General features: G+C 52.3%; 1 protein-coding gene across 1 annotated transcript; it reads left to right on the forward strand.

The window, feature by feature from the left end:
* Positions 1-12479: 12479 nt before the first annotated feature.
* On the forward strand, positions 12480-13478 carry ATOH1 (atonal bHLH transcription factor 1). Its single transcript, XM_061477455.1, has one exon. The coding sequence runs from the start codon at positions 12480-12482 to the stop codon at positions 13353-13355; it is 876 nt and encodes a 291-aa protein (XP_061333439.1). The 3' UTR covers positions 13356-13478.
* The last annotated feature ends 1027 nt before the right edge of the window (positions 13479-14505 follow it).

The following is a 14505-nucleotide window of genomic DNA, read 5'->3' on the forward strand; positions in this document are numbered from 1 at the left end:
GCATCAGATGTCATTCATCAGATGTCTGGCATTGTCCCTGTCACTTACTCACAGACACACCTCTCTAAACCTACAAGGTTTTACATGTACTATGTATTTTCTCTCTATAACAGAGTACATAAAGGTGAAACCTATGTGGTGCTTCCCTTTCTTTAAATAAAAATCCAGTGAAGTAATGGTGTTAAAGACCGTCAAGTATGTCTACTGCTGTAGCTCCACTGGAAATACAAGCCAGCTGTATGTAAACATGAGTTATTTGCCTGGCAGTTCCAGTCATACATTTTGATGCACCAGCTACAAACAGAAAGCAAGCAGTGGAAGAAAACTTACTTATCCCATTCCAAAGAATCACTTATTAAGCTGTTTCTGTTGACCAACAGTGAAATACCTGGAGACAATAAATAGTCCTGCTGCCCCAATCAAGTGAATTACTGTAGCTGTGATTGTAGCTGTCACTGACTCATCAGTTGCAGCATAGCCAGAGCCAGTCTCTTGGGTTTCCCTCCTGTCCTCCCAAAACTACACGCTAGTATTGTTCCCCTAAATAGATCACATTTTTAGGGATCTATTTTTATCCCTCATGTAGGATGCTATGAAGTGATGAGAACGTGAAGCTGGCCTTTCTGTGAACACTCATTGTAGTAGGGTCAATAGGGCATACTCAAGGTTAATACCCCTTTTAAGTTTAATTTCTCAAATCTGCACAAATGTGATGACATGAAAAGTAAACCAGCTTGCTGGGTGTAGGTAATAAAAAAAATAAACAAAATAGAGTCTCTGAAACAACAAAGGCATCAATAGCCTACACAGCCCTGCTTTACCAATTTAAATCTCAGTCCCAATACCCATGTTTCCTCTTCACTGCAGAGCTGTTTTGGAATAAATCAACTATCTGCTCCTCAGTATGGGTCACAGACAAAGTTTTTGATAAACACTAGGACATGAACACACACTCGTGTGTCACGTCAAGACCAGTGGGCAACTGCAAATGCACCATCACAACATATCAGCTTGTCATGTCTCACTGCAGGCATGAGGTCAGAAATAGAATCCACCAAAGGATGGTCAGCGCAGGCAAAGTGATTCACAGGCTAATGAATTCCTAACCAAAAAACTGTACCAATACCCCATATTACAGGAGCCATGAGTTTCATTTAAAAAAAAAAATTACCTTTCAAGAGGTATAATTATAAATTTTCTATCTTTCAAGACTTACAAAATCTGCCCCCCCCCCCCATTCCGTTCCTCACAGTGGCATGACACTTTGTGTGTACTACAGTATTTATTTCTGTAAAATTCGTCAGAAAGTAGGAAAGTATTACAGCTGGAAAACTGAACGGTCAATTCATTAACTACTGTGCTCCAGGTCACGCAGGAAATTTGAAACAGAAACAAGAATTCAGCATAACAGAACCAGTTCGCTGCTCTGTGGAGAAGAATAAATCTTTCTGCCCTGAATGCTCAAGACAAAGACTTTGAAGATAGTGGGGCAAGAGAGGCAAGCAGAGAGCCAAGAGAGGGTTGCACTGCCCAATGGGTTGGCAGTGGGAAGAGGCAAGGGTTGTCCTGTTCACAGGCCAGAGATACACTTTCAACACTGCTCCATCTGCCCCAGCAGTCATTTCAGATCAGCCTTGGCCCCTTAAAAACTGCAGCAGGGGCTGTTACATACCTACCTGAGGCTCATAAGCAGGTCTACAGAGATGGGAATGTAGATGACACATTTCTCCCTAGCCCCTCCAGAAGTGGTGTGTGAGCCCAGCAGCAGTTGGAGAGTGCCATGTATCAGGGCAGGAGGCCTTTGCATGCCTGGTTAGCCTCCCACAACAGTGAGCTTTTCCCAGACGTGCTGGCAGTGCTGCCCAAAGCAGGGCACATGTGAACAGGCACAGTGGCCATATGAGCCCCAGTACAAATTCCAGGGATCCATAACTACCATACCAGTAGGAAATGAAAGCTACCTGCAACCGAGCAAGTACATGACACCCCCTCCCCACAACATGACAGCTCAGTGGTCCTGGAGATAATTCTACCAGCACTAGTAAGGCCATTTGTTTTGATGTTGCAAGTGGGTGATGCGCCAACACTACATGGGATACGGGACTGCTGCAGAGCACTAAAGCAAACATTAACAACAAACAGCTTTATTTTCAAATCCAGCTATCAGCCATTAAAAGACTTCCCCTTCCCAAATCAAAATAAAGAGCTGAAGGCAAACCCATTAACTGACTTGGAGGGGGGCGGTGCACTTGCATGTCTGTAGGAGACAGTCATTTAGCTCCTCTAGTAACCACGGAGCTACAGGTGCTTCCGAGCATTGCCCTCCTGCTCCATGCCACAGCCAGTCCAGCCTCACAGGGTGTGCAAACTGGCTGCTCAGGTACAGCTGCTGCCCAGGAGTACCACACAGATTTCTTTTCACATTCCTGTATGTGGGCTGTATATTACAGCCCACCAGGTGAGTGCTCTGTAGCTGGGCTCCCCCAGTTCTGTTTCAGCTCCTTCCACTTCCACCTCCATTTGACCCTCAGCCCCGGAGTCAGTGGAGGTCATGGAGAGCAGGAAAAGAGAGGGAAGGGGTGCTTATTTTCAGGGCAAAGATGCTCCCACACTGATTTGGGGTTCACATCTGGTTGCCCACCAGGACAGCAGAGCTTTGCCTGCCTTTCCCCTCCCTGCAGGGGTGTGGCAGTACCATTGCTATAGGGGGGTGCAGGGTCCCAGTCTCCCACACTGGTACATGACCGTCAATGGGACATAACTGGGAAATGTAGCAAGCCAGGGAGGTTGAAAGCAGACCCTTCCTTCTCAGCAGTCCCTTCTAATTACTCAGGCTTTCTTGCTAGCTCTCTTGACTGTGTGTGGGGCACATCATCAGGTGTATCAAAGCCCTCTCTGCAAACATCCATGTGAACCAGCCTCTTACCATATCATAGAATGGTTTGGGTTGGAAGGGACCTTAATGACCATCTAGTTCCGACACCCCCCTGCCATGGGCAGGGACACCTTCCACTAGACCAGGCTGCTCAAAACCCTGGCCTTGAACACTGCCAGGGATGGAGTAGCCACAAATTCTCTGCATAGAAAATTGCCCCACCTTGAATCTTAACCTTGGTTGGCACTGAAAGAAAGGCTCAGAGGTGTCTTTTATTCCCCTTACTCAAATACAGAGGGACCCTCCTTTCGGCACCCAGAAGATGCTGTGGCAAGGGAGCCTGGTATGAAGGTGGTGTTATATGACTGCTAGACATTACAAAGCACAGCTGGGAAAAACAAACCAACCCTTTTCATGGGCTGTTTGTGTTATATTTGACTTGCTCTGCCAGTCCAGATTGTGTCCCTGCCAAGTGCCAGGAAAGAAATAAAGAGCAGGGTGGGAGGTGGGCAGCTCTGTGAGTGCATTGTAGGCCTGCCACCGCTGGTAAGCTCGCCCCTCTCCCCCACTGGCCAGGGACATGCCTCTTCACACACACAATGGGGAGGTCTTGTTTGGTTTTGAATATTGCCTGCGTATGAATATTCACTGTGGACCACAGCAAGAGTAATCACAGCTGACCCATGTTGTTACTAATTAATTCTTTTGCTTACACACAGGGGAACAGGAGGAAGAAAGCAAATACTGTGAACAAAGCTAATAATGCGGTTACTTGCTACTCCTGCTATCTGACACGTTTTTAAGACACAGTCTCTGCGGAATGACAGTGAACACAGGGAGAAATTGATGTAGTGTAACAGAAAAGCATGTTTCTTTATGAAATACTGCTCAGGCAACACTGGAATGGTTTGTCTTGCTCTAACTTTTACAGGCCTTTCTGAGTAATCTCTGCTGTTGCTTGAACCGGTTTTACATCTCTGCAGGTGTCGGAGATCACAGGTGAAGTTTTGTTCTCTTCCCCTGCTCTGACAAAACAGAATCTCCTGAAACACTTTATATGATAGAAAATAATCCTATTAGACTCTCTACACAGTACAGAAGGGGTAGCTGATGTGGGGCACAGGGAGGTTTGTTTTTCCTGCATCAAGATGGAAGATAGGTAGATGTAGAGCTGATATACCTGGAAATCTGATGTTTGAAAGACATATTTACTGTCTCCAATAAATACCACTGTTATCTTCAGTTTTAAAGGCTTGTTGTATCATCTGGCAAATGTAGGCCTATTCATGTGCATATTAGGCCTGTTATATATTATATGAGTTCTTTGAAAGAGAAAACTTATTCCCATAAATATTTCTTCCATAAATATTGACACATGCAAAAAGCTCTCCTTCTCAAACTTACAGCCAGTGGGCTGTTCCCATGACATATAGTGATCTGCTGGCGTAATAATAAAATTAACCTGGCCATATAATGAACCAGCAGGTGCAGTGGTTTTGCACAGGTCTCCATTCAGTGCCCCACAGTCCTTCTTCCTGAGTGAATGGTGGCCAAAAAAAGGGGAAAAGCTGGGAAAACCCCTGCTGGTGGCCCTGGTGACTCAGCTGCTGTAGTCAGAATCCCCCAGTACAGCAAACTTCTGTCTACACCTAGCTGGGTTTTCCCCTGATGGAGAGTTTCGGCTTTATTCTGGTTAATTCAGTGGTGTTTGGTTCAGTGCTTTTTTTAATGTCAAACAGACATGGAAGAACCAAATTTGCCCTTGTCTCTTAGCCTGGCTTGAATTTACCGCTTGCTCTGTGCCTCACACATCTGCTGTCTCGGCTGACCACCGCTCTTACTCGCTGGTAGCTTCACCTGGCTCCTGACCGGTGCTGACGGCCTCGCACAGGTGAGCTGCACTCGCCGTAGGGAGGGAAGGGAAACGGAGGGAGGAAGCCGGGGGTCAGCCGGCGGGGCCCGGCAGCCATCGTTAACCCTCAGCTGCGCGGGGGCAGCAGAGAGGTTGATTTTGGCGGGGGGGAGCGGCGGGCCTGCTCTGCCCGCTGCCGCCCGGATGGTGGCGCTGCGGCACCGCCTCAGGCTCCCGCGCGGTCGCTCCGGCGCTCGAGTCCAGCTCAGGGGGACTGGGGCTCCTTGTCCCGTCGGCTTCTCGGCTGTCCCCCGCCAGGAACTCCCCATCTGCCCTCAGGGTGCGGCCGTCGAGGGGAGCCGCTGAAGGGGAGAGGCATTGAGGGTGCAGCCGTTGTTGCGGGGTCGATGCATTCAGGCGGTTCGCGTGGAGCCGTGCGCGGCCACGGTGGTCCCGTGGCGGCCGGGGGAGCCCCATTTCCCGGGAGACGGGTCGGGCCGCGCCGCTATGCCGCCGGGATAATGGCGGGGGCCAGCGCCGTGTCACCTCTTGTGTGCACTTTCCAAAGAGGAGCCCGGGCGTGGCGAATGGGACACAGACCGCCATTGTGCCGGCGACACTTTAATCGCCCACACCTACAATATTCAACCTGTTGCCGGCAGAGGGGCAGCCCCGGGGCGCACACCCCACCCGAGGGGCTCGGGGAAAGGGGGAGAACGGGGACGGGCCGGTGGGCTTCACCACTGTCTCACCAGGGCAGGGGGCTGGGGGGGGCATCTGATGGTGCACGGCCTGGGCACTGCAAACCTCCAGGCGCATTGAAGCGGGTGCCCTGACCAAGGCAGACCTGTCTTGCTGTGAAAGAGATTCATGTTTGTCCATGCCGCAGCCTGCAGCAGGCATGGAGGAACCACCGGAGACACCAGGATCTTGTTTAGCAAAGCAGCTCTTGCTGGATGTTGCTTGCATGCTGCCTTCGAGGCAAGACGTGGTCTCCTCATGCTCTCACTGGGATGCAAATGCACACAGGTCTGCCTCAAAACTAATGTGTAGTGGCATGGATGCAGCAGCTGTGCTGAAGCAAGAGGTGGGGTTTTGTGCTCGTAAATGAGGGAGGTGGGATGGTGACTGCTTCTGCCATTCCTCCTGCCAAAGCCGAGTGCTTGGGTGCTGAAACGGAACACTTGTGCAACCCACACAAGGGATGTCACATGCACTGTGAGAGCTGTACAGTCAGGTTAGTGGAAACGGGGGTTCCTGGCCTCCGCAGGCCCTCAGCTGTCTCTAATCTCGCTTCCTGCCTTAGCGTATCTCTTGCACACTGAAGGAGAACATTAGGCTTCACCCTGTGGAAATTCCTAAAACTTTCATGGAGCTCAAGACAATCTGCTTGCACAGTAAATAGAAATGCTTAGTCTATAGCAAGTCTCTCTCCAGATCCGGAGCAATCACATCCTGCAGCTTGGGGGTATGCCAGAGGTACAGATCGTGCCACAGGCAGGGTTTAGCAAGTCTGCTGCTGCAGAGGACTGCTTCCAAAGAGTTACAGCACTGCAACTGAGCACCCGTTGCCTCTGAACACAGCCAAAGAGGACACCTGTAGCAGGCACTACAAAGAAAACAAAGGAGAAAAGGAATTACTCTGGTTCTACTTTCTTAACAAGTTTTCAAAATTTCTTAAAACACCCTAATTTACAAGGTAGCAGGCCAGATGAAGATGTCCTCAGAGGGGTTTGCTTTTCACAGCCTTTCACAGGCACAGTTCCTGAAAGTTCAATTGGTTCTGTGTTGTGCTGGAAATTGAGTGTTCCTAGAAGTCCTTGTGCTCTTTACCGTCAGGGATTAAATAGAAGGATTTCCTGTGCATGGCAAGGTAGTATATTTTTTCTTGGCTGACAAGCGTTTCTTTCGTGGGGAAGTACTGTCCGCTCTGGGGATTGGATGGCAGGTGCAGATCAGCACCAGGCTGGGTCCATTCACTTGTGTTTCTCCCCTTAGGACCACTGCTCTCTGCATTGTTTTGGCTTCTGCAACTGTAAATATTTACTCTTTGCACTGTAGAGGCCACCCCTCCTCAGGAGACCAGCAAAGGTTCAAATTCCAGGCTGGCATTTCCACTACTAAGAAACCTTCAGGGCTGCCTGATTGCCAAGAGATTCGTAGGTTATGGATGTAAGAACACAATGTTAAACGCCCAGTACAATTGAAGCACCCCCCATACTCCCAGGTTACTGCTCTAGTAGTGCTGTTGTTGAGAGTCAATGCAGACAGTTTAAAATGTCAGATTTTTTCCTGTTTTCCTCTTGCTTACTTGTCAGCTGTTGTTTTTTTTCCCACTTGTCCACTGAAATATGTTACTACTGTGCCACAAAGAGTTTGCAACCTAATCTTTTAGTTTATACTTTTTGACTAGAAAAGACAAAATCTAGTACCAGCTATTCTACATGCTTAGAAATCTGGAGTACTTACACCCCCTGAGATCTTGAGCAAGAGACATTGGGAACAAGTGGAGGTGACCATATATGATTTGAAGGGAATGTATTGTCTTAGTGGATGGATGGATGGATGGATGGATGGATGGATGGATGATCAATTCTCCGATGTTAAACCAGATGAAGTGTTGTTCTTGTGCTGTAAAACTGTTGATGGCACTGGTCATTTTCTTGGTTAAGTGATTTGTATCAGTAAAATGTATTAAGCAACAGCCTAATGAAAGCATGCTGGTCAACTCTTGGTTTTAAAGCACCTTTTAAGGAGGGACAGTTAGTAGTGTTCTGTTGTTGCTCATTTAAAGAGTTGCTCATTTAACATCGCTATTAGGAGACAATAGTGGCTGGTGGATACAGAAGGTATAAAGCCTCTGACACAGGTCCCTTGGGTCTGATACCAGTGTTTCCATTGCATTAAAGTAGTTCTGAACTGCAAGCAAAAGCTTCCAATTCTGTGCAGGGTATAATTATTTTTAAGTCATTAACTAGTTCTTCTTTTCCCAAGAGCTTAGTTCTGGGGTATACTTGGTAATGCAGATCCTAAAAGCTGCCTGCCTAAGCTGTTTCCAGCTCTTGTGGTTACAGTTTCTGTCAGAAGCAGTAGCCAAGCAAATGCAAACCTCTGTGCCCCTGCGATCAGAGCTCCCAAGTTCAGTACAGGACAAAACTGTTTGCTGCCTGCCAAAGCATGCTCTGTGATTGCCTGGGACCAGGGCAGTGCTTACCAGACCATGGTGACAGCCCAGCAAACCCCTGCGTGGTGGTTTTGGTGGTTTGCATTTGGTTTTCTGGAGGCCTGTTGTTGCAAGTGTCCTGCAGCTGAGTAGTGTCTCAGCTTGCCAGAGCTCTGTGGGACTGAGGTATTTGGCAATTTTAGTAGAAACTCCTTTCCAAGCTGAGTGGAAAAACAAGAAAGTGCTTAAAATAAAGTGACTAAATGATATTGTTATTAGTGATGCTTCCTTGAATATGAAGGGTCTTATTTTTCCATTATGAGCATAAATTCAATTCTCAGAAACAGTTTCAGCCATTTAAATAAAAGGACAAAGTGTATGTAGGTATAAATTCCATAGATAAGATTTCCAAATATATTACAAAGCTGAATTAATTATGCCTTACAATGACCCCAGGAGGTGGGCAAGTATTGTTACAGCAGTGCTTTGCCTTTCTCTTGGAGGCAGTGGGAGTACTTGTGCTAGAATTAACTGTACAGAGCAGAAAGTGTCTGCTGGTTAGCCTCAGTGTGCAGGTCTGTGTTGGGTCTTCATGCGGCTAACCATCACCAGGAAATGGGAGTTGGTTGTATAGACCCTCAAAAAGTTGAAGTGAGTGACGTTGGGTAGTTGGAATGATGTGCGAGGAACATTGCTCTGCAGAAATGGGGGCACATCTGCTTCAGCAGCATGGTGGTCCTAGTTATTCATGGGTGGAAAGGGGGCAGGTTTCACTAATTCTCGAGTCCATTGTGATGTTCCAAGTACCTGGGCTTTTGCATTCCTTGTGGTTGGCACTTCTCACGTGTATTTAGAACATACTTGACAGTAAAGCATCAGGCACTGAGCACAGAAGGAGTCTTAAGAAAGACTTGCTGCTGGACCCTCCTCTGCTTTAACCTCACCTGCTCTAAATAATGTAAATATGAATACTTTATTTGGGTGAATATTCTGATGGTGCGGTTGATGACACTGAAAACTATTAGGCTGTGCATGGGTCTGTATGTGCCTCTGATAGCTCACTGTTGTAGCTTTTAGATGGGGTGATAGGGTTTGTCATCCAGGGTGCAGGTCAGTTATGAGGTAGGCAGGAATGGACCTCCCCTCCTCTTGCTGGAGGCCTGGGCAGGTGGCGGTTGAGATTCAGTGAGGATTACCTGACCTCGGTGAGTGACACAAGTTTGTCTCTACTTGTGCATTTAACTGCCTGAAGACCAGATCAAAGGCCAGGGGAGGCAAGGAGCGGGTTCCCCCTGCTTTTCAAAATGAAGGGAGGAAATGAGAGAACAAGTGGAGAAAGTGGGGCAAGGGAAGAGGGAGAATAAAACACTTCCTAAGGGGTAATGGTGCCGGCAGAGCAGCCTGCTGATCTCTAAATGGGATTGAATGAGCAATTAGATTGTTGAGCACAATTAAGCTGAGGGCTGACCCGTGTGCTTTGTGTGCTTTGCAAATGTCTCTGGCCATAATGATAGAGGAGGCTTTTTGCAGGTCTATTCTCCCCCCACACCTTTTGTAACCCATCTTTCTGTAACACTAATATGTGCCTGACCCCGAGCTGTTGCCTCAGCCCTTAACCAGACTAAGGGGGGAGCAGGGGAAAATCTGCATAAAGATACGGGGATAAGTTCAGTTTGTTTTCCTCTGAAAGCTTTGACACTTTCTTAGAGAAAGCAGATTCATTTTCAAGGCTTTCTACATTCCTGCTATTGTACAGTAAGTGTTTCAGACCGGTGTGCTTGTGTTTCCGACTCCCGTGAAGTTCCCTTTGCGGCAGGGCGTGCCTCGAACCGCTTCAAAAGAACCAACTTCTACAAAAGAAAAAAAGAAACTCAAGTAGGCTTGAACATACAAAGAGAGGGAGAAAGGGAAGAGAAAAGGGCCGGGCAGTGCTGAATACAAAATGAGTTCAGCCAGCCGCAGGAGTTCTTCATCACTTACATTTATCTTATTCTGGGAGAGCAGAGCTAAACCCAGCACTAACATAAAACTACCCCTTGCCTTTGACTCAGAGTTCGTGTGCACATATGGGTGTACACAGGGCAAGGGGGGGTCAATGAAATATATTTTTCCCCCCTCTGAGTAGTGATGTTGGTGGGGAAAATGGTTTTCTGTGCATGCCTTTTCAAAGGCAAACTATCAAGTGAGTCTTGGATGCCTCCAGTTTCAAAGCATGTGCTCACAGAACACACACTTGGAAAATAAGCAGCCAGTAGTGTTTCTCAACTGGGCTGAGGAGCATGCCAGGGTATAGGCTGAGCTTCCCCTGTGCTCCATAAAATCACTACGTTCCTGTTAAGGGAAGCCTCCAGCACCTGCTGTGAGTGGATCTACCCAGAGATCAGGGCGCCTCCTGGGCACCAGTTGCCCCACATCCACAGGGGATGCTAATGGGATGCCGCTCTCCTCCTCCCTGCCCGGGGTTTTGGCCAGGTAGCCCTGAAAAGCAGGTGGCTTGTAGGCTGGAGGACTGGGTCTGTGTCAGCCTCATAATCAGGAGCAAGGCATTCGAGGCTTCAGCACCGCTGTCCCTATGCCTCAAGCTCACTAAGCTTCTGAGAGTGCGTGGCAGCAGCTGCTACTTGGCAAAGCTCCCACTCAGCTCCAAGCATTGTCCCGTGGTCCTTGCATCGAGTGGGTCAAAGCTGCAGTGCCCAGCACTGGGAAGAGGGATGAGGCAAGTACAGCAGACTCCTCACAAAGCAAGCCTGGATCACCAGGACCCAGTCAGGGAATGTGCAGTGCCTGGGGACAGAAAGACAAGTCGAAGGGTTAGGTATTTAGCTAGCAAACAGAACCGTTCAGCACGGTGGAAAGAGGATTTCTTATTTTATTTAAATTATCAAAGCATCTCTGTGTGTGCAGTAATAGGAGCTTATAAAAGCTGCTGCTGGATATGAACAGACGGCCTGCCAATGTCACAGATAATATACGGAAACAAGGCATAAACTCCTGCTGCTGCTTATCTTTCTTGCTAAGTAAACGTTTTCATTTTGATCAGAATTTGACAACTTTTTTTTTGCGGTGGGGGGGTCCAGCAGCATAATTGCAAGCAGAAAAGAACAGCGAAGGCTAGCTTCGGTTTCCCTTCATAGAAAGCGGACCCCGAGCACCCGGTCGAACACATCCAGCTGTTGGTGGAAGGTGGGTCCCAGCCTCGGAGGCGCTCAGAGCGGCTCAGCCAGCTCCGCACACTCACGAGGTTGCTCATTTTATGTCACGGCCGCACGGCTCTGAGCTGCTGCGCTCCTTCCTCGGCTTGCCAGTTACTCACGTTTGAAAAAACGTATCTACCTCATACTGTGCCCATCACTTTGTTCTCAATATGCCTATTCACACGGTAAATCTCCGCTCTTCCCCGAGAGCGGGCGGCGGCGGGGAGGCTGCGCGGAAGAGGAGTTAAGATGCGTACACGGAGTTGCTTCCCTCTCCGCCACCTTTGGGGAGCCATTGTCGGCCGAACAAAAGGACTTGCTTGCGGGGAGACCGGGACCCCCCGAAACCGGGGCAGCTCCCGGTGCGGTGCAAATGTGTTGTCCCGGCTGCGGATCCCGGCTGCTCGTCTGTCCCCGGTGAACCGCTTACTCTGACCGAGGGTGCACACGTGTTCGCGCCGTACATAACCCCCCGCGAAGCGGCGCAGCGTGCCGCCCGGGGGACGGGCTGCCTGGGCACCCCGCGGCAGCGGCCCGGGCAGCGCTGCGCTCCACCAACTCGGGAAAAGCCGCGGCTGCCGGGGCGAGTCGGGACACCCGGACGCGCCCGGAGGGAGGGCATTCACCGGAGCCCTCGGGCGGGAAGGGACGCTGGTGCCCATCTTGCCCGGCGCGACGGAGCGTCCTCGGCGGTGGCAGTGCGGGGAGGACGCGCTGCCACCAGCACCGGTTCCCGGTGCCCGGTGCGGGACGCATCGCTGCCAGTGCGCTTCGGGACACGCACACACGCACACACGCACACACGCACACACGCACACACATACACACACACACACACACACATACACACACACACGCACACACATACACACACACACATACACACACACATACACGCACACACATGCACGCACGCACGCGCGCACACACACCCCCTTCCCCGAACGCTGTTGCGTGCGGGGCGTCCGCCAGGCTCGCGCCTGCCCGGGCGGGGCGAGACCGCGCGTGCCGCCGGCCGAGGCTCACCCCCGTCGCCATGCCCACACCCCCCCTCCGTCCCCAACCTCCGCTCTCCCGCCCCGCGCGCCATTGGCTCACCGCACGCGCCGGCCCCCGCGCGCGCGCCATTGGCCGCGCCGACACGCGACCGGCGCGAGTGGAGGGCGGGCTGCGGGAGGGGTGGGGCGCGAGGGAGGAGAAAGAGGGGGGTGAGGGGGGAACGCGGGGGGGGGACCCCGGCGCGTGCCGCTCCTTAAAGGGGGGCGCGGCACCCGGCCGACACCGGAGACGTCGGGGCGCCACGCGCGAGGCGGCCTGCCACGCCGCGAGCCGCCCCCGCTACACCCCCCCCCCCCTCCCGCCCCGCATGTGCGCGCGGCGCCCGCGCTGAGAGCCATGAGCCTGCCGCGGGGCGCGTGGGCCGAGGACGCGCGGGAGCGCGGGGCGCCAGAGCCGGCGTCGGAGCCCGGCGGGTGCGGGTTCGGCGCGGGCTGGCTGGGCGTGTGCTGCGCCGCGCGCCTGCCCGCCGCCTCGCCGCGCTACCTGATGCCCTCCGCCGAGGAGGAGGAGGAGGACGCGGCCGAGCTGGTGGGCGGCGCGGCGCGGGGCGGCGGGAGCAGCCCCGGCGTGGCGCGCGGGGCAGCGGCGGCAGTGGGTGGCGGGCGGCCGCGGGGCGGCGGCGGACCCGGTCTGCGGGCGCAGGTGAGCGGCGTGCAGAAGCAGCGGCGGCTGGCGGCCAACGCGCGGGAGCGGCGGCGGATGCACGGGCTGAACCACGCCTTCGACCAGCTGCGCAATGTCATCCCCTCCTTCAACAACGACAAGAAGCTCTCCAAGTACGAGACGCTGCAGATGGCGCAGATCTACATCAGCGCCCTAGCCGAGCTGCTGCACAGCCCCGCAGGCACCCCTGACACCCCCGGCAAACCCGAGCACCGCGGGGCTCCCTTCGAGCCGCCCTGCGCTGCCGGGGCCGGGCCGCCGCCGGCACAGCCGCCGGGGCCCCCCAGAGCCTCGCCTCCCGGTCACGGCAGGACTCGCTTTCCCCCTCCGCCGTCAGCGGGTGGGTACTCGGTGCAGCTCGACCCGCTGCACTTCCCCTCCTTTAGCGACGGCGCCCTGCTGGGACAGAGAGCCCCTTCCCCCGCCCTCCTCATGCCTCAACCCGGGCAGCCGCCGCAGGAGAGGAGCAAAACGTCGCCCCGGTCCCACAGGAGCGACGGGGAGTTCTCCCCCCGCTCCCACTACAGCGACTCGGACGAGGCCAGCTAGGGCAGGGGCGCCGACCCCAGCACCTCCCGGGCGCCCCTCTGGGCACGGACTCCGCCGCGCGGTGGAGCGGCCATCCAGGAGGCATCGGCTGCCTTCGGGCACTGTGAGATGCTCCCGGCTTGTCCGTCCAGGGAAGTGGCTGTTAGCGAGTGACTGTGCCCGCCCTGTCTGTCAGGGTTGGTTGATTTTCTCGTTTTGTTTTCCTTTCTCGTTTCAAGTTTTAGTTACCGCTTTTAAAGTTTCTTTTGCCTAGAAGTCGTTGCCGTTCCCTCCTGCCAACACGCCACCTTGCAGCGCGGAGCTTGGCTTGCACCGCCGGCGAGCAGGTGATGCTCAAGGAGAATTTAATCTGGCCCCTCTGCCGCTGCCCGGCGGACGGCGATGTCGCCGTCCCCCTCCCTTCAGGACAGCGGTCCTGCCCTGAGTCGTATCGCTGTGGAAGCACATGCACACACACACACAAATAACGCACCGTCGTGTCCTGAAAATAGCGGAGAAAAGATGGAAATTCCTTAGCGCACCACGTCGGCGTCTTTTGGGGGGAAACTCCGCGCAAGCACTTTATCAGCGGCTGGAGATGCGGTTTCAAGAGGACTGAATGACTGAATGCCAATCCGAGACCGATATTTAATTAAGCCACTTAATCCCAACCCTCTCTTAAAAACGAAAACAGTTTTGTCGTGTCAAACTTTTATGTCCGTTTTACTTTGCTTTTGTGATAAATAGGAAACGTATTTATTATGGAGTGTTCGCTACTATTTCTGCTTCCCCTTAAAAAAAAAAAAAAAATCCCCACCTTTTCTACGACAAGAATCGTTTATTTTCATTTTAGCAAAGCCAGCTGCCATTGTTTTATGTATTTTAATTTTTTTTTTTTTTTGAGATCAAATAAACCTGGAAATAAATTTAAAAACACAAAACCAGCCTGCAAGCGCGGTCGGGTTCAGCTTTTCTCCTCGCACGCCCGAAGCTGGGCCGGTGTCAGAACCGGGCGGATATGCCCCGGGGCAGACTTGCCGCTCCGTCTCCGGGCAAAGGGGCCGTGGGGTCTGTGTCCCGCAACAAGTGCGGGGCTCGGGGCTCTGGGCTGTCTCCGCACCGTCGCCGCTCGAGTCCTATCGTTCCCTTCTCCCCGCCCTTCCTCGGTCGG

Source organism: Pezoporus flaviventris, unplaced genomic scaffold (genome assembly GCF_033815535.1).
Source record: "Pezoporus flaviventris isolate CSIRO_AGI_PZ_B2104156 unplaced genomic scaffold, CSIRO_AGI_Pfla_v1 ptg000002l, whole genome shotgun sequence".
Classification (NCBI taxonomy): domain Eukaryota; kingdom Metazoa; phylum Chordata; class Aves; order Psittaciformes; family Psittacidae; genus Pezoporus; species Pezoporus flaviventris.

What these genes read in the sequence shown, in the direction of transcription:
- ATOH1 (XM_061477455.1), top strand. Translation starts at nt 12,480, where the DNA reads ATGAGCCTGCCGCGGGGCGCGTGGGCCGAGGACGCGCGGGAGCGCGGG.